This window comes from Staurois parvus, unplaced genomic scaffold (genome assembly GCF_062004578.1).
Source record: "Staurois parvus isolate SC_StPar_1 unplaced genomic scaffold, SC_StPar_1.0 ptg000605l, whole genome shotgun sequence".
NCBI classification, from domain to species: Eukaryota; Metazoa; Chordata; class Amphibia; order Anura; family Ranidae; genus Staurois; species Staurois parvus.
Window position 1 is genome coordinate 1,277,613 of NW_028318401.1, and position 20,512 is coordinate 1,298,124.

The 20,512-nt window shown below is 39.9% G+C and overlaps 2 protein-coding genes across 2 annotated transcripts; one reads left to right on the forward strand and one right to left on the reverse strand.

Moving 5' to 3' along the window:
* Positions 1-2,356: 2,356 nt before the first annotated feature.
* LOC149449754 (serine/threonine-protein kinase SBK1-like) lies at positions 2,357-11,666 on the reverse strand. Its single transcript, XM_089692832.1, has 4 exons — positions 11,650-11,666; positions 3,753-3,886; positions 3,280-3,482; positions 2,357-2,890 (listed from the first exon to the last, which is right to left on the reverse strand). Exons 1-4 carry the CDS (start codon positions 11,661-11,663, stop codon positions 2,357-2,359), a joined length of 885 nt encoding a protein of 294 aa, XP_089548958.1. The 5' UTR covers positions 11,664-11,666.
* A 3,411-nt stretch (positions 11,667-15,077) lies between these two features.
* On the forward strand, positions 15,078-16,211 carry LOC149449755 (serine/threonine-protein kinase SBK1-like). The gene is made up of 3 exons (XM_089692833.1): positions 15,078-15,240; positions 15,363-15,565; positions 15,654-16,211. The coding sequence occupies exons 1-3, from the start codon at positions 15,078-15,080 to the stop codon at positions 16,209-16,211; spliced, it is 924 nt and encodes a 307-aa protein (XP_089548959.1).
* The last annotated feature ends 4,301 nt before the right edge of the window (positions 16,212-20,512 follow it).

Genomic DNA, 20,512 nt, shown 5'->3' on the forward strand with positions numbered 1-20,512 from the left:
TTCAGGGGTGCCTTGCCAGGGGGAACCCTTAGCAAAGCACTTTATCCCTATAATAAATGAGGAGAAGGGTCTCTTCCCCACAACCCTGATTAGTGGTTGTTCGGTTCTGCAGATACTTATTGAAACCTGGAAACCCCCTATATAATCTGTGGTCCTCATATGCCCCCCCCCCCACACACACACACACACACACATGGCTGGGTATTCCCAGTGACAGCAGTGGTTTCTAAAATCCTGTGACAGTGGGAAGCTGTCATATGTAGGACTGTTAGAAATACAGCTCCTACATATGATGCTTGGGGAAAGGTTTGGGCGTTAAAGGAAAGTCCAGACTAAACCTTCATCTTAACCCTAATGGATGGGAAGATAGAGGGCCTCCTTAGGATAATCTAGGAAGCCAGTTCTCATTTTGTGGCATCAACCTTGGCAACTGCATGTGTGGCTCACAACCTGAATATTTCAATTGACAACTTGGGTCAGCACATTGGGGGGAAAAAAATTTCCTTGCAGGAGATTGTGGATACCCCTCAGCTGGAAACCAAGGCTGTGTCTTATAAAACGGACACACCCATGAAGTCAATAAGAGCCTCCACCAGATCAGATCATTTTCCTAATTTGGCCAGAAGGGCCATCTGGCATAGCATGCAATACACTGGGATTTGTGACTTGGTAAAGGGTGTGATCAGTGGGCACAGCTGCTGCTGGGAATGTGGGCAAACAAGGAACAGGACTAGAAGCCAACACTGATGCTGTTACTGCTGAAACCATCAGACCCTCATGCTGTGATCCCAGGACACAGCCCAGACACAACCGTCATGGGACAATAAACTACAAAATGGGCATGCCCTGCCAAATCGGGAATGGTTGGAAAGTATCAATCAGTGGAGCCATCATTTCTCCTGCTAGGTAATAGTGTAAAGTTTTCAACAATGTTAATAGAATAAAAAAAGAACAGAAAAATCTAAATGTGAACACTGGAACATCAAAGAAATAGAGGTTTTCCATACATGTGGGAGTAATAGCAGCAGAAGTAGTAAAGTAGTATAAAGTGATAGTAGTATTAGTAATAGTCATATTGCTGTATAAACATAATAATACAATATTGAATAAACCAGAGGTGAAGAAGCACAAGAGCACCACCCAGTGCACAGGAGGAGTAACCACAGATTAGCAAAAGTTACTACACTATGCAGCTGGGGGGGGGGGCTTGCTGATCTCAGGCTCGGTAATGTAACATCATTCCATCAATGTATCCAAGGATTCCTCAGTCCATACTGCAATAGAGTCATTAAAGTCTTCATTTATTATGACAATATTATACTTACCATATATGCCTTGTACAGGAGGATTGCAGAACACACATTCCAATACACTTGACAATGAACAAAAAAATGGAAAAGAAAACCAACAAAATGTAAAAAACATCAATTTGTTCTAATATAGTACACATGTTTAGGAGCTTTATTTAAATCTGTCTTTTTTCTTGCTGGCCGGGCTGGACATATGATTGACATGTGTTTCCCATCCTTATCTATCCTCCAGCAGGGAACAGGTCCTGAATGCTGCTGCAGAGAACTGGGCTCATGTGATGCGGTGAGCTTGGCTCCCTGATTCATTTCCCTGTCAGCTCACAGAAGATGTTGCATAACATTGGGTGTCAAATCCTGGAAAAGACCGAATCTGGAGCAAAGACAATATGGGGGATCACTAGAGCTTGAGGAGGGTGAACATTGCTTGTTTTTGTAAACAGGCCCCCCCTCCTACCACATGAAAGAATAAAACTGGAAATGGGTTTTAAGGCCATTTAAGGAGAACAATAAAATCAATGGTGAGAAGAAGTGCAATGTAATTTCTATGTAGTATAACCATGCCATTAGCTGCTCTGTGGCCCTGGAGCAGAGGGTCCCGTAATTTGACCATATAATATTTTCTTAGGCAGGGGAAGCATTGGGAGACTAAAGCCAAATAGAATGAATGTGTAATTAGTGTAGGTACCATGTAAGCATACATCGGTGTTATAGCTTTAGAATGGTATATGTTTGAATAGTGAAATTGCTTTTGAGAACTGTGGTGGAAAGAAGTGGACATGTGGTCCAATTAGATCTGTGCTTCTGTGGCTCATTATATACGGTTTTCCTACGCTATGAGTTAGTATTTCTGAAATCAGCAATTACAGTAGATAAGCAAACATGTGACCAGCTACAGAAAAAGCCAGCAGTCCTAAGATTTAGACTTACCTTCCCCTAGGACATGAGACTTGTATGAGGCAGCACTTGATGAGGCTCCACAATGGACATCATGCACTCTGTTATATCACATGTATGACCGTTTTCCTGGTTAGATTCTCTGGAGGCATTTATGCTTTCCATGGCAGGTGGACATATTTTAAAATGTCCATAGCAGAAGACCTCTCAGAGGCATTGAGGGCCAACAAGTCCCAGAACATCTGCCTGGCTTCAATGGAGAATTGTTGCCACTTTCCTGGTGCCAAGGATAGGTCTTTCTTCATTTGCCACCAAGCAAACTCCCGATACATGGGGTCATGACCCCCTGCTTCTTTCCATGGAAATGAGCCGGTCATAGCTGTGTACAACAGGACTCCAAACGCCCACACGTCAATGCTCGGGTGCAGCAGCAATTGATCCCCTTCTTTTAAGCTGCACAATTCCGGAGCAGTATATGGGATGGACCAGGCCATACATGGTGCTTGAGTGCCCCGGAGCCTCGTCAGTCCAAAATCTGCTAATTTGACTTCCTTACATTCAATGTCCATGAGCAAAATGTTGTCCAGTTTAATGTCCCGATGGACCATTCCTCTGCTGTGCATAAAGTCTAAGGCACTCGCTACCTGTGGAACAAAACTCTTTACAAGATCTTCATTTAAACCAACCTGTAGGGAAAAAAGAGAGAAAATTAGTCACTAGACACAAATATAACACAATGTTACCCAACATATTGAACCCACCTTACCTCGTGTACAGGGAAACAAACATACATTAGCTGAATACACAAGGAGTATGATTAAAGGAAACCTGTCAGCATCCAAAATGGTGCCATTAATGGTGCAAGATCCTTCTTAACCCATCTTACTCCATTTTAAACCTTGCTTCATAACTTGAGTGATACACAGACCTAAAACAACAAGCGTATGCCAACTATACATCCTACCAACTCACTGCCCTGGGAAAGGAACCTTTAAAACTCAGAAATGCTTCAAAAGCAACTAAAACTAGAAATTGTGACTTTATAAAGATCAATACATTTTTGATACAAACTTACATTTAGCTTTACTATTGAATGAAGGTTTCCAGCTGGTGCCACCTTCTGGACAAAGACATAATCGTTGCTGGTTTGGAAAGCGATTTCATGGGTTTCGATGATATTTGGATGGCCGCTGAGACTAAGAGACATTCCGTATTCCACTAGGAAGTTGTCCATTGGAGTTTTCTCTTTATTCATCAGTTTCATAGCCACCAACTCATCTGTTAAAAAGAAAGACATAAAAAGACAATGAGTATCATAAACCCAACATTAGAGAAATGATGAAGCTTGCTAAAAACCTGCTAAAGTTAGTTAAAAGTTTATGTAAATCTAAAAGCTCTGACTTATTAAGATCCATAATCATCACTCAAAAACTGGAAGCAAGGGGGGCTTGGAAAACTTAGAAACTTAAAAATGCTGCTCAAAAGCACTCAGAAGCACAACTGATTCTGTAAATCATTCTCTTTACATGAATTAGGCTACAAATTTACCTGAACCCCGATGTTTGGCCAAGAGAACCTTTCCGTACGATCCTGTCCCGAGCTCTTTGATGGGGTGGAAGTGGTCTGCGACTTCCATCATCCTCAGGTTTTCTGAGGTTTCAGCGATGAGCTCAAGAAGTTTCCTTGCAGTGTTCTTGGTTACTTCTACAATGCTAGAAGCCATTCTGGAATCACAACATCAAAACATACAAATGAGTTTCATTTGGCACTAATCATTAGTAAGCGGCATTAATCATCTCTCTGGATATCACCCAGTTACTGTTATTAATTGTCACCTTCATTAGAGGTGGGGGGAGGGGTAGTATTGTAACTAAAGACAGTTATTTTACATTTTAAAGCTGATATATGCTTACAATTCTTATTAAATACATGTTGGGCTTATGTTGATGAGCTTTTATTCACAGCAAGTGGATATTGTTTTCCTATATAAGTCTATGGTAATGCAAAACCCACTTGAAGCCGATCAAATTCACCTGTCAATATACAGTATTATAAATTATTTTAGAAGGGTCTCAAATGGACATCAAACTGATTCTATGGACACGAACCCTTACTCTGATACATACAAGTTATATGTAAGAAGTCCAATTATTTTATAGATTCCAAAGAGAGAAAGGAGTGATGTAGAATGGCACTGGGCAAAGGACCGAGAGTGTCATCATTCCAAACCAACAAATGTCTACAACAAGGTAGCAACCGGGGACTTCCTAGGATGGCAGCCAGGGATATCAATTCAAAACATAGAGATACAAATTCCAAATGTATTAGTCACATCATACAAAAGTTTTTGTATTGAACATCATGTGTGAATCTTTAAACTTTTGCATGATATGACTAACATTTATGAAAATATCTTTTATAGCTGGGTGTTGACTTTCTGTCCTTAGATGCCATCCTAGGAAGTCCCTGGTTTTACTTTGCTGTAATACAGTAAATGATTTACTAAAGATATGTGACTTCCTGAGACTTCAAGCACAAATCCAACCAAAGAATTTGGACAAAAATAGGACAAGGTTAGAACATCTTTTAACTTTTTATTGTCGTTTCTGACGTCCGATCTTCCCTCACTTCATGTGTGTGGTCAGCAAAACCTCTTTAAGAGGGCACAAGTGGGGGAAGAATGAAAACCTTTATTAGGTTTTGTAATTTTTTTTTGCTCCATGATATTTTTATTAAAGATTAATAACAGGTACATAAACAGAAAGAAGATTTGGTGGCTATTTCCAAAGGTGACCAACATCAATTCACAATAGGAAATATACCAGAGTCAGGTATAACTGGACAATGAAAAACTGCATTCTAGCATGATATAGTAACAGGGAAATACAAGGGGTCCCTCATCATGGACCTATACTGGTCTTGCTATGCATACACCATAGATGAGTGTTTCTCAACCTTTTCTTAGTCAATGTGCCCTTTACAATTCCACACAATCTTGAGGCACCCCATGCTAAAATGTAAGAACTAAACAAATAGTTTTACGTAACGCAGCAACATCCACACAAGTAGGACCCCCAACATTAGAAGTGGTTTGTTCTTTCATAACTATTGCACCTTTGCACATTGCTACCAACATGTCCCAACATTCTCCCTCACTCAGCTAAAGTGACCCCAGTGCTGATGGAGAGGGGCAAACAAGGATTCAGGTGACTGATGTCCTCCTTTTCAACCAATTACATCATCCGTTGTTAGGAATGTCAGCGGCTGGACCCCACAGTACCCAAGGTTGTAATGCTGCACAATACAAATTTGTGGTTTGTGTAACAAAAAGGCAGGACTGATCCACTTACTGTCTTGTTTACAGTTTTTGGGGCAATTCTACCAAAGGCATCGCTGAATAACCCAGAAGGCACCCCAGGGTACCTGGGCACCCTGGTTGAAAAAGATTGCCATAGAATACTCTAGCCAGACTAGCAAGGCATGAAGATAAACAGAAAAAAAAAATAAAAAAATATATATACACACACACAGTATATTTGAATGTGAAGCGCAAAGTACAACAAATGATCTGAGCATGTCATAGGACAAGATAGTTAGAGCACTCAGACTCATATCTTTGTCAGGTGTTTATTGCCATGTGTGTCCCAGTATTGGGTCACTAGTGGATCTTCCCAATAAGGACCCAGGTGGTAATAAAAACCTGACAGAAGTTATAACTCATTCATAAATCAAGCAAATAAATGGGATTGGCTGGAGTTGGCCTCTAGCTACAGCCATTGTATTGAGTTGCTGGTCAGAGTTGCCAACATTCTAGTCAATGTTATGTAAGCTTGTCATTGTAACAATATAGTGGAAGAGAAAATAGAACCCCACATGTACTAAATATGACAAATGGGAATAGTGGAATTTGGAACCCGATTACTATAAAAACATTTTTTTGCAGGATTGTGATTTCAAACCAAACTGAAAATTGCCTAACAGACAATCTAGGATGACCTAAGAAGACCTGTATAATTTTACTTCTAGGATACATGAAGAAAGAAAATCTCAATGTATGTATGAAGTTGGTTATATTCTAAAAATATATTCAATCAATACACAGACCTCTAAACAAAAGAAAATAATTTATTCATACTTGTAGGGCAATAACAAGCAATTTAGATAAAAGGTAAAAAATCTAATTGAGGGAACATAAAAACGTTTGTCTATTTAACTTACTGCTAAAAACAGGTTCTTATTGGAAAATTTGGAAAAGCAAAGAAAATTAGGGGGGAAACGAAGTTTCATGTACAAAAAGACAAACAACAATTCACCATCAAAAGTTTTTTCACCATTCCTGTCTAACACTCAACTACTAATCTACAATCTCTCAGACAACCTCGGATGGAACGGTTTCATTTTATTTCAAGGGAAGATGAAGAAAGAACATGTGAATGTAATGCATGAGGTTGGGTAGATTGTAAAAATAACATATTGCAAAACAATGTGGATATTCCATCAATCTATGGATCGCTCAACAAAAGGCAATCATTTAATCCTTCTTGTAGGGTAATAACAGGCAAGGGAAATAAAGATAAAATCATCTAAATTCAGGGAACATTAAAACATTCTTTTTATTTAATCTTTTTGCTACAACATTTGTATTGCTGGGTTGTCATTGTAAAATATGATGAATGAGAAATATAGGAAAACAATGCGTGTACAAAAAGACAGACAGGAATGGCAACATATGAAACTTAGGGAAATAAAAAATCTTTTGGTACTGAATTGTTTAGCATGCAATTGCTAATCTACAACCTACCAGACAACCTCGGATGGAACGGTTTCATTTTATTTCAAGGATACATGAAGAAAGAACATCTGAATGTAATGCATGAGGTTGGGTAGATTGTAGAAATTACATATTGCAGGATAATGTGGATATTCCATCGATCTATGGATCTCTAACCAAAGACAATCATTGAATCCCTTTTGGTGGGCAATTTAACCTTCTGCTAAGAAATCTGTATTGTTAGGTTGTCATTATAAAATATGATGAAAAAGAAAATTAGGAAAACACTTCCATGTATGAAAAAGTCAGACAAGAATAGCAAAATATCAGGAATGGCAAAATTTGAACTCAGTAAAAAAACTTGATTTTGAATTGTGTTTAACAAGCAACTGCTAATCTACCATCTAACAGACATCCTGAGGAATAATTGTTTTTTTTAACTATTTCAAGTGTACATGAAGAATGAATATCTGATTGTAAAGCTTAATGATGAATATATTTTAAAAAGTAAATGATCACAATATCATGTGGATATTTAATCAATATATAAATCTCTAAAATAAAAGGCCTATTTGTCCGACAATAAATAACAGGTAAGTGAAAAAATAGAGAACATTCTACATTTTTACTATTTAAATTTCTGCTAAGTACATCTCTTAATAGTAGAGAAAAATGCTATCTAAGGATAAAACTGAGGATTATAAAACTATGAAGTTCTATGACTTACTTTGGAAAATGAAGGTATAGATGGTCTCCAAGTCGGTCTTCAAGGAGGAAATCTATGTGGTCTTCTGAAAAGCAATTCTGGCGGGAAGCAATGTAGAATATAAATCACTTTTTGCTACTAGCAAAATGAGAGTCACTGAAAGTAAGGAGTGGAGGTCTGGTATATATGTGAGGAGAAAATGGAATTTGTTAATTGATGGGAGATTCTGATTGGCCAACACACAGGAGCAGCTCATTAACATATGATTGGTGACTTTGGAATGGGTTCCTGAAGGGTGGAGCAGGTAGGTCCATATGAATGGGGATTGTTTATGCTGTGCCAGTGTGATGAGGGCGGGAAAATTACCCTGAAACTAATTTTAAATGATTTAATTAACCAAGGAAACAGTTTCTAGATGCTAAGATTTATAGAGATAATGTATAAAATGGCTAAATATTCTTTTTTCTTTATAATATCTTTTTATTAAATTGTTCAGCATAAATTTACAAAAATGCTAAATATCACATATATACAAATTAAAGATAGAAAAGACAGAAAGAAAAGAAAAAGGGTATAATAAATACTACAACACATTCACAATATATGAAATACATTAGATAATATTCAGCGTAGGAGTGCTTTCTGTTAGATATCATAGAATCTGTTAGAGTAAATAAGGGAGGAGCTCTGCTGACTTCCATCATCCAATTATATGCAAGCACAACTTATTTTTTTTCTTAATTTTCCTGGCATGTGATGTGACAGGTTGATGAGATTTTTTGGCTAGAATGTTCTAGGGTATATAGCTGTGTATATGTGGTCAGAGAATCAGAGATTAATTGGCTTGGATTTTTTATTCTTTTATCATCAGTTGAGTTTGTCTCATTTATAGGGAATATACAGGGGTTAGACAAAAGATGGAAATACTCCACCATTTGCAGGTGTGAAAGTGACCCCATGTTTGGTGGTGAATGCAGAGGTGATGTAACACATTTTTGCTTCCACTGTGTGATGAGACACCTAGCTAACAGGTGGGAAGCCTCACTTTCCTCATTCTCTGCATGCACTGCTAGTAATACAGAGCAATGTCAGAGCTTAATGAATGAAAAAAATATTTCCAGCTAGCAATAAATGAAATCATGTTTTGGTACTGAATTGTTTAGCATGCAACTGCTAATCTACAACCTGCCAGACAACCTAGGATGGAATTGTTTCATTTTATTTCAAGGGAACATGAAGAAAGAACATCTGAATGTAATGCATGAGGTTGGGTAGATTGTAAAAACAACATATTGCAAGTTAATGTGGATATTCCATCAATCTATGGATCTCTAAACAAAAGACAATGATTTAATCCCTTTTGTAAGTCAATAACAGGCAAGTGAGAAAGAAAAAAATAATTTATATTTTGGGAGAATTAAAAACAGTTTTTTTTAATTTAACTTTCTGCTATGAAATCTGTATTGTTAGGTTGTCATTGTAAAATATGATGAAAGAGAGAATTAGGAAAACACTTCCATGTATGAAAAAGACAGACTGGAATGGCAAAATTACAGGAATGCAAAATGTGAAACTTTTGATTTTGAATTGTATTTAATATGCAACTGCTAATCTACCATCTATCACACAACCGAGGATGGAATTGTTTCATTTTATTTCAAGGGTACAAGAAGAATGAACATCTGAATGTAAAGCTTAAGGCTGAATATATTTTAAAAATAAATGACTGCAAGATAATGTGGAGATTTAATCAATATATAAATCTGTAAAATAAAAGGCCTATTTGTGTGACAATAAATAACAGGTAAGTGTGAAAAATAGAGAACATTAAACAGTTTTACTATCTAACTTTCTGCTAAGTACATCTTCTAATAGTAGAAAAAACCCTAGAAAAGGATAAAACTGAGGATTATAAAACTATGAAGTTCTCTATGACTTACTTTGGAAAATGAAGGTATAGATGGTCTCCAAGTCGGTCTTCACGGAGGAAATCTATGTGGTCTTCTGAAAAGTAATTCTGGTGGGAAGCAGTCAATGGAGGAAATGAATCACTTTTGCTACAAGCAAAATGAGAGTCACTGAAAGTAAGAACTGGAGGTCTGGTATATATGTGAGGAGAAAAGGGAATTTGTTAAATGAGATTCTGATTGGCCAACACAGAGGAGCTGCTCATTAACATATGATTGGGGACTTTGGAATGGGCTTCTGAAGGGTGGAGCAGGTAGGTCCATATGAATGGGGATTGTTTATGCTGTGCCAGTGTGATGAGGGCGGGGAAATTGCTAATTTTGATTGATTTAATTACCAAGGAAACAGTTTCTAGATGCTAAGATTTATAGAGATAATGTATAAAATGTCTTAATTTTCTTTTAATATATTTTTATTAAATCGCTCAACATAAATTTACAAAAATGCAAAATATCACATTGACCCAATTTAGCCATGGAAAATGTATGTATAAAATATCTGTCTAAATAAATAAAATATAAACACGCATCCATATATAAATCATAAATATACAATCTAAAACCAACAGAGAACTCCACCCACCTGAGACTATAAAGTGGGCAATATATATGAACTGACAAAGGCTGGAATGCTGAGCTGTGATTGGACCCTGAAAGTAAAGTTATTCTTTAAAGGTTTTAACAAAGATGCTCCATCACTAAAAGCTTCAAAAATCTTCTGCAGATTCTTACGATATATACTAATCTTTTACAAGCAGAGGATTTACATATAAAGTTTGAGGGCCAAAATACATTTTTCTGCTATGGGGCTTCATCACTAGTCATTTTTAGTAATGTGGAACTGCTCAGACTCAGCACTGCGCTCATACACATATATGTTCATTGGGGGGATGAAGGAACTTTCCCTGAGATGGTGAAATGTATGTCTTTATTGTCATGTTTGGTTTGTATTTGTTGTATTTTGTCTCCACAATCTACTTTACTTTAAATGTTCACTTTGAGGTCACAAAACCGAAAATAGAGAGTACTCCATTGTGACAAGTCCAGATCACATTGGGGGCCAAATTATTTTAACTGAAAAGGTTAATAAACCCCCTGATGTTGGTAAAATCCAGATTTTCTTCTCTCCTAAGGGTAATGAAGTGTTTTTGGGGTGCCATAGTAAAGGTAAGGAGGTGGCCTCACCAGTGTGTCCCATACTTCCAGTACTTTATTGAGCAAGGCATAGGGAATCATAGACCAAATGTGGAGGAAATGCAGGAAATAACCAGCTACTCTGCATTAGGTTGGATAGTAGAACATGCTTGATAATTACCTTCTATATTACTAGATTGCTGGATTGCCATATTCAGGAAAAGGATATTGGAAGAACCAACTGAAGCCGGTCAATTTAATAGGGATAATAGTATACGGAAGAGGAAATATTATTTTGCTTGTTTGATTTTATTTTTTTTTTGTTTATTTTATTATTAATGCAAAAAAATCATGAATTGACATATTTTTATTTTTTAAAAACTTGTTTTAGTTTGATTTAGTTGTGATTTGTTTTATTGAAATGGATTGTATTTGTATGAAATTAAAGCTAAATGTAGCAGGGAGGATGTTTGGTAATGTTCACATTTTAGCATCCTCATTTTTGGAAAAGTGGAACTTTTCTGGACCAGAGTATGGAGTATTTTTAGGTTATTTTAGTATACACTACAAAACATTGTTGGGGAAAATGGTAGCCATTGTCATTGTCAATTGTTTCTGCTGAGTGTCTGGGTGTTCACCTCTACTATTGTTTGTTTACTGTAATTACCAAATCCCATCACCATTGCCTTCAGTCACTCCTCTGTGTATTGTCTGTTGGGTGTCGGCTGAAACCATTCAGGGTAGATCTTATTGTTATGGTAAATTTCTGTGCTCCAACACCTTGGGTGTACTGAGTATTGTAGTCTCAGACTAAAGGCTTGAAAAAATATATATTTTTTTTTTTTGTGTCATTTATTTTTCTATCACTTATTTTCTTCCATTTTCTCAACTTGTTAGTGGAGCTTTGAAAAGTTTTAAGGTAATTACTTGGAAACTGTGGGCACCATCTGCTGGAAACAGCTGCCATATCTAGCATGGAAAGCTTTGTAACTAAAGCCGTCCATAGAAGGTTCGAATCTCGGATGGTTCAAGGCCAAGATTTAACCTATGTATAGGCAGGCTGAATGTACCTAAGTTGATTGATTGGTCAAATTTAGTACAACCAACCTGTTGGGTTTTCCATGTGATCATTGCTAGAGGCTAATATAGCCACTAGCAGAAATCACTGTGTTCTCCCAGTGGGGATGACTTCCCCACCCCCTATCCCCACTGAGAGAACACAATAGCTTCATGGAAGGGATTCTCCCATCAACACTGATTGTGTGGATATGGGAATCAAGCAATTTTCTTTCCTGAAACCCATGGTTGCAGGAAAATCTATTAACCAAATATTAGGGCATCGGAGAATGAAAAAGAGTAAATGTAAAGGGTTTTTACCTGGTATTGTTAAAGTATTATTATTGTTAAGGCCTCCCAGGAGGAAAGTCTTAAAAATTAAGAATTACAAATCTGAAGGTGACACAAAACAAGGAATTGATAGCAAAAGTGAAGACTGAGCAAACATCATAGGTTCATACAAAGTGGTCCCAGTCCAACCTCGGGCGAAAACATTACAGATTATGCACAATGCAAACTATTTCAATTTTCAATGGTCAGGCTGCCATAGCATATGGGACATATTATCACATTATTATTATACAGTATTTATAAAGCCCCAACAGTTCGCTCAGCGCTGTACATTACAATGGGAGACAGTACATGCAAAAGAACAATAACAATACAATGTGATACATGAAGGATTCGAGGGCCCTGCTCTTTCAAGCTAACAATCTAGGAGGGAGGGAATGGTGGTACAGGAGGAAATGGCTGTGGGTGAAGGAGTGGTAAGAAGAGTGGAGGAGGTTGGCAATTAGCAGGGGGTGGGGTAGGCTTCCCTGAAGAGAAGAGTTTTCAGGGTGCACCTAAAGGAGAGGAGAGTAGGTGATAATCTGATGGATTGGGGTAGGGAGTTCCAGAGGATGGGTGACGCCCTGGAGAAGTCCTGGAGGTGGGCATGAGAGGAGAAGACCAGGGAACTAGAGAGAAGCAGGTCTTGTGAGGAGCGGAGAGTGCGTGTTGGGTGGTATTTGGATATTAGGTCAGAGATGTAGTTTGGGGCAGTATGGTGGACAGCTTTGTACGTCAGTGTTAGGATTTTGAATTTGATCCGTTGGGCAATCGGAAGCCAGTGGAGGGATTGGCAGAGGGGGGTGGTGGAAACAGAGAGGTTCGTAAGGTGCTTCTATCTGTGCCTATGATGTAGGGAGGGGTGAGGGATGTGAAGAGTATTGGGAAGAGAAAGATACAGATCTAAATGATCCTTTTCCAGTGGTTATGGGAGAAATTGCTGATCTAAAGGAATATTAGTGTAGATGTGGAGGCGTATACAGCAGTCATGACTCTAGGTGTCCTCATTTGGTTTGGTCAGCTTGTAGTGACCGGGTATCTATGGATCAGTATGTCTGTGGTTGGCTGACCTTGTCCCCGAGTTAGTGTATGGTGGTTGGGGACCAAACAGAAGGAACCTGTTCCATAGACACAGGGATTGTGTTTTGTTCCTGTGGTGTCTTCAAGGATGGGAAGTGGTTTCTGGGAACTACATTGGTGGTGTTTTTGGCCTGATCATGAATGCATTCCTAATAAATGGTCTGTATCTAACAAATTCTGTCAGGGGTATGTAAACTTATGAGCACGACCCGAATCATTCCTATGGATGAAGCCGAAATGAGTAAAGGAAATAAGGGCATGGACTGCAATTTGCCATAAATACAGGCTCTAGCAAGAGCTGTTTATTGCAAATTCTGAGCAGGGCCACATAATAAAAATCATTGGATGGGTCTCATGTTACGTATTTTACAGAGGGAAGAAATTAAACACCCAGTTTAACCGCTTCCTGTCCGCCTTATAGAAGAATTACTGCTACAGGGCGGCACGGGTGCACATAATCACATACACACATATATATATATATATATATATATATACACACATACACACAAACACATGATTTTGCATTTCCAGGTAGGGGCCATGGCTGTCAATCACCAGGTCCTGGCCGGTGATTACTCGCCGGCACCCCATGATTACCGAGGATCTCCGCCAGGAAGGAGAACTGTTTTGTTTACTAACAGTTCTCCTCCCTGTCATCGCGTGTGATTACAGTGACGCACACACACAGCCCCATAGTAAAACACTCTCAGCGTCCTTTTTTTCCCATGAATTGAGCTTTCTTTCGGTGGTATTTGATTTTACGCACGTGCCGCCCTGTAGCACTATTTCTACTATAGGGCGGGTGGGAAATCGGTTAAACTTACTAAGATCCTTTGCTTTGATAAATGTTACCATTCACTTTGTAGTTATCCTAAACTAACAATATATCTAAAAATCCGATACCAGAAGATTCCTGCTTATGTCTTTTCCACCTTCTAGGATTTTGCTGTGGCCGGAAAGTCACAGAACCTGAGTACACCTTCACACACCGAACCTTCTCACCAGGAGCTCCACAGCAAAATGAAAAATGTCATTTCATATTCCAGTAGAATGGAATACTGTATATAAAGTGATCATCTATAGCCCAGCAAACGCTGATACTCCTGAACCTCAAGTCTTCCTTGTTTCTTTGTATTCATTCTCACATTCTAATTACAGTCTACAAGTGATCAGTTCAAATGCAAATTGGCAAACACAATGTTTGCTTACTTGTACAACGTATGTAAATTCCCAGGCAGCCAATCAGAATGCTTCAACTTTACAACCACCCCCCCATTTAAACTCCCATTTAAAGGTGACCTTCTCTTCCCTCTTTCGTTCCTCTCCAACACCAGATCTAGGGTGACATTGGAGAATAGCTGAAGATCTCACCTTGAAATCAGTGGAGCCTGATAACAGAGGAACACTTTGCAGGATACATTGAAGAGTGATCTCAACATTTCCTAAGGTAAGTCATTATATTTGTACTATTATAAGGAATGTTTTGTTACTTCCTCACTATTATAGAATGACACTTGTCAATCAATACACAAATATAACTGAGCTGTATATAGTAATGTTGTAGTTTTATATCGGCCCTCAGTTGTGTTTATGAAAATCAGAATTTAATTGGAGCTTTTACTATCAACCACATTTTCCATCTCATTCCCTACCAGCCTGTACATATAGTTGGTACAAATGAAGACTTTAAGTCAATATTATAGTATATGTTTTATTATGTTGTGTGTTTGGTTGTATTACGAGAAGGATATTTTACATGTTATTTGGTGGGTTTTAGGTGTTATTTGAATAAGGGCTAAAAACTGTTCTGTCTTCTCCAGATCAAAATGGCTTCTGCTGCCCACGAGGTGAAGATCCTTCTGAAAGGACTTGTCTCCTCATCATCACAAGGTCTACAGGAGATAGACTTACAGGAGAGATTCCACCTCATAAAGGAACTTGGAAGTGGAGGACACGGTTCAGTGCTGCTGGTGGAGGACAAAGAAACAAGTAAGTGCCAGTTATACAGGATGTTTTAATTTTATACATCTCTCCATACCCATAACATGATTTAAATATAAATGCACACAAGTGCTGTGCTTAATATCAATCTAATCATGTCCTATTTACAGATCAGAAGATGGCTTTGAAGATCATGGAAAAGAAAAGAACAAGTAAAAGGCAATTTCTGATAGAGTTCAGTGTGTCCTCCTACCTTTCTCCTCATCCCAACATCATCAGGAGTTTTGGCATGGCCTTCAAGACCCAAGACCACTTTGTATTTGGCCTAGAGGCGGCACCAGTTGGTGACCTGTCCTCTATAATTGTACGCAATGTAAGTCTGATTCCAGCTGATTCCGAATTTTAGCAATTTTCTGGATCATTCTATTTCAGGGTAATAACTTTTTTTTTCTATATTCCAGGTTGGACTTCCAGAAGACAGTGTTAAAAGATGTGCCATGCAGATTTCCAGTGCTCTGGAATTTATTGCCGAGAAAGGACTGGTGCACATGGACATAAAATGTAAAAACATTTTGGTATTTGACCAGGAGTGTCGTTGTGTGAAAATCACTGACTTTGGCCTTACTCGTATGAAAGGAACAGTGATTAGATCTAAGTCTGGCAGCACCTCCTACAGAGCCCCTGAGATGTGTGAACTCACTGGACAGGAAGAACTGGCTGTAGACTCCACTCTGGATGTATGGAGTTTTGGAGTGCTCATCTACTGCCTGATCACAGGAAAATTTCCCTGGAAGGTGGCCACAGATAAAGACAAAAGATTCAGCAGATTTGTTGCCTGGCAAAACAATCATTGTGATGACCCCCCAGCATCATGGAACAAACTGCCCTCATGTCTGCAGAGAATGTTCAGATGTCTTAGCTGTGGACTACAGTCAGAGGAGCAAACCGACTCAAGTCTTGTGTTATATGGAGGAGAGCTGGAAAACAGATTGAACCTAAATGGCATCCCTTCCAGCTAATCTACAAGATCTAATGACTCCTTCGGACACTTCCATTTCACTCACCAGATCTAAGGACTCGTTCAGCCATTACACAACTTGTTTAATCAACCACCTTGACAGAAGTGTTGGTTCTCACCTCCATATCTTCCCATTTCTGGATCTCAGTTCAGGCGGTTACCAAGTCAAAGGCAGGATAATACCTTATATCCAGTAATATCGATGGATGATGAAATGTCCATCAAATGGGCACACTGCTATCTGGGTCTTTGTGGATTTGTTAGGTAAAATGATGTAAGAAATGCCCATCACCAATATGTAATATATTTATATATGATATGTTATATGGGAATAATAGGATATTTGTGACTACATAGTGATATGACTATGAAAGTAGCTGGTTTAAAGTAAGTTTGTAAACCATATGGGACAAAATGTCTTCCTTATTCTCAAAAGAACTAACCGTCCATGCCTTTATTAGTATTTCAAAGCCAAATGCTAGACATTGTAAATAAGATGGCAGTTTTTGTCTTTAGGGCCTGCTGAAAGGTGGTGGCTAGACACTGTCTCTATTTTGTTAAAGGGCTTTATCATGATAATATGGGGTCTGTTTATCTAAAAGTCTAGGGTGATGGCAGATTTAATGAATGCATACATCCTGTAGACATCTTGTCACCAACTAGTAGGCAGAGGTGTTAACATTGGACAGCCATCACATTAAAGTAGGACTTGAGCTCCATCCAATCGCTTTCTCCAGAAAGATATGATTGTACCACTTAGAAATTCCTTGATGATGGGGAATGGAGGGAACTAGTATTAGAATAGCTAGACTGGATATTAAAGGGGGGGGGGGGCTTTATTGACAAGCTCTACTGGAGATTTGATGGGGGTAGATCTAGATCTATCTTGTTTACATTTCCTATTCATTGTAATTTGTTTGCCTAAACAGGACAAAAAGGTATTTTTCATTCTTGGTTCCATCATTCATTATGTACAGCAAGAATAGATAAAGTGACTTCATTTGACTTAGTCACTCTTGTAGGTAAAAGGCAGGTCTGTTTTCAAGTCATGAGACACTGAAAGCTTTCTTCCTATCCTGCACACAGATATCTTGAGTGAGGCCTTGTATTGTATAGAAGGAGATCTTACAGGAATCAGGAGAAATGGGATTAGAGTAAATTTAACTAATATGCTTATGAAAAATGTAAGTGTTCCACCGATACAATATAATATCTCAAGTAGAGGAGTTTCCATGGAAAGAATGGGCAGACATACAAAAAGGATAAGGGATAAATGTTTTGCCTGAATAACTTCAGAAAGCAGAAATTGTATTCAAGCATGAACAGGGAAATCTACTAGAGATAAAACATTGGTCTGAATTTTCAGGTCATCATGGTGGTCAAAGTTTAAAAATACTGTATCAATGTGGGGAAAAAACCTCAGTAACAGCAGCTCCTGGAAATATATTACTACATCCATTAATATTTATTAGGATTTTATTTCAAATCTGTATTGTGATTAGAATGAAGCTATTTTACAAATGGATCAAGAAACTAATGAACGGTGAAGAAATCAGGTCAGGTATTTGTAGGCAGAGAATTCTCTGGCTTAATGGACCTGGTTATGGAAAGTGGTGCATCTGGAACAACTGATTCAGAGCATGTGTAGTTGGGCCATGAATGTATAGAATACATTATATTTAGGGGAATATTGTAGAATATAATTAAAAATTTATCTTATAACAGACATCTGTATTCTTTAATATTTCCAACTCCCCAAAGCCACATTGAAACTCAGCATTAGCTAGCTTAAAATGAACCGTGCGTGTGAATGGCTCTGTAAGCCGGTGTTCAAGTGTACCATAGTATTTCATGGCTAAGATCAGAAGGTCATTGACTTCACATCCTAAAATAGATCATCCTTGGAGACTTCAGCATCCCAACTCCTCCACTTAGCCTCTTCTTCTGCACTCGCACAGTGTATACAGTCCACCACCCACTCCGACAGGAACACCCTGGACCTTGTCCTCTCACATCTGTACTCCCCACAACCTCACAAACACCCCCTTTGCTCTCTCTGATCACAACCTCATTACCTTCTCAGTCTCCTCGTCCTCAAACACCTATCCCTCCAAACATCAAACTATCACCAGCAGAATCCTCCGCAACTTGAACCCTGCCCCTTCCACTCTGCAGCTGACCAACTTTACGACAGTATCCTTCCCCTGTCCTGCCCTGACCACTACTGTTTATAACAACTCGCTATCAGCCGCCCTAGACTCGCTAGCACCCCCAACACGAAGCATCAGACCCCCACCGCTACAACCCTGGCAAACTGACCATACCAAAAATCTCAAACAATGCAGTCGTGCGCTGGAGCAACTATGGCGCAAAACCAGATCCCAACAAGCTGTCAGGGATCGCCACGGCGCTGGTCCCGGCGCACTCACATTAGGCCATCTCAGGAAGGGATGCGGGGTCTAGGACCGGCCCGCCGCGGCGAAGTTTGTGCGTGCGCTAGTGCACGCCTGGCACCAATGACAGCACAAGGCGCGGTATTTAAATCGCCCTGTGCTGTCACTTGTTGCCAAATGATCTTCTATGATTCCTGTTACCTGTGTTTGAGTACTACTACCCGGAGTGTTTTGACCTCTGCTGCCTTCTCACTGTCCTGACCTCTGGCTTGTCTAACTTCGCTCCTGGATGTTCCCCTTTAGATCTGATCTCCTGTTATTGACCTGGCATGTGACCCGACCATTCTTTGCCTGCTGCTTTGTACCGCACCGACCCCCGTTACCGACTCGGCTTGTTTGACTTAGCTTTAGCTCATCCATCCAATTGGGATCTTCTGGTCCCCTCACATCAGACTCTCACCCAGCGGGAGCCTCTGGCAGACTCCTCTACCACTGGTCGGTATACCCGGTAGTCGCGACCTGGTCTCAGAGCGCTCCAAGTCCATCCCCACCATCAGGGGCTCTGGTGAACAAGTTCTCCGGGACTTAGACTCCACGCTCCGGGGAGGCCTGACCAGTGGGTTGCTAGAGGTGCTGCCAGGTGGTCTATTACAGTACCATTTGGCCATGACTGAGTCTGGAGGACCCTCCCCACTGGAGGACATATGCAGGCACTTATTGGCCCTGACACAAGCCGTCACAGCATTACAAGATAAATACACCCATCTAGAGAACCGTTTTGAGACCCTGACCATGTCTGACACCACCTCCCAGGCCCTGGTCACTACAGTCACGTCCAGGGAGACCCCTGGGCCCGCTATGGGAGCTGCCATTGCACTCCCTCTGACTGAACCCCGTGTTCCTCTACCGGAACGATTTTTTGGAGACCGTGCACGTTTCCGGGCTTTACAGAATTCATGCCTCCTTTACTTCAATTTACAGCCCCGCACATTCACTACCAAGTCGGTTAAAGTGGGATTTATAATCTCACTGCTTCAGGACGAACCCCAGGACTGGGCCCATCGATTGATGGAAAACCATGATTCCCATCTGAAATCTGTAAACAATTTTTGAAGCAATGGCCATACTTTGACGACCCGCAGCGGGCAGCTTCTGCTGAATCAGCCCTATATTCTCTGAGACAGGGTCGTCAGGCGGCGGAAGAATATGCTTCTGAATTTAGGCGATGGATGGGGGACACACTGGAATGATGCTGCTCTGCGTTACCAATTCCGGGTCAGACTCTCGGAGGCCCTGAAAGACTAAATTGGCCCGAGTGGGCCTACCAGAGTCCCTGGAAGATCTTATCGGCCTGGCGATCCAGATCGATCACAGGTTGTGGGAACGCAGGTTCGAGAGGTCTGGCCAGGGTCAGGGAATGACATGGGCCCCGGTCAGAGGGGCAGGTCAGCCCGTTTCAACAGATAACCGATCTCCTGTTCCTGTGGACACCCAGGAACCCATGCAGTTGGGTCTGGCTCGGCATGCCCTGTCTCCCGAGGAAGACTATAAAAAAATCTCTACTGTGGAGAAGCCGGTCACATGGTACGGTCCTGTCCTCTGAAGGCGACCTCTTTATTTCCTTCTTGTTCTATTGGGAATACTAGTCAGTCCAGTTACTTAGCTGTACCCTTCTTCCAGCTCCCAGGAAGAACTGTGGAAACGACGGCTATAATTGACTCAGGGGCATGCAGTTTTTTGGATCTTGACTCCACACGACAGGAGATTTCTCTACAGCTCAGAAAGTGGGGTCTTAATTTCTAGCCGATAGTTCCCAGATTAGATCAGGGGTAGTTGATCAGGAAACCCCTCCTATCCTTACCACCATAGCAGGTCAACACCGGGAACTTTTACGTTTTGACGCCATCGC

What these genes read in the sequence shown, in the direction of transcription:
- LOC149449754 (XM_089692832.1), bottom strand. An exon ending in GGCCAAACATCGGGGTTCAG is followed by an intron (nt 3,483 to 3,752) that starts GTAAATTTGTAG and finishes TCTTTTTAACAG; the next exon opens with ATGAGTTGGTGGCTATGAAA. An exon ending in ATTCAATAGTAAAGCTAAAT is followed by an intron (nt 2,891 to 3,279) that starts GTAAGTTTGTAT and finishes TTTTCCCTACAG; the next exon opens with GTTGGTTTAAATGAAGATCT.
- LOC149449755 (XM_089692833.1), top strand. Translation starts at nt 15,078, where the DNA reads ATGGCTTCTGCTGCCCACGAGGTGAAGATCCTTCTGAAAGGACTTGTC. An exon ending in GGTGGAGGACAAAGAAACAA is followed by an intron (nt 15,241 to 15,362) that starts GTAAGTGCCAGT and finishes TCCTATTTACAG; the next exon opens with ATCAGAAGATGGCTTTGAAG. An exon ending in CCTCTATAATTGTACGCAAT is followed by an intron (nt 15,566 to 15,653) that starts GTAAGTCTGATT and finishes TCTATATTCCAG; the next exon opens with GTTGGACTTCCAGAAGACAG.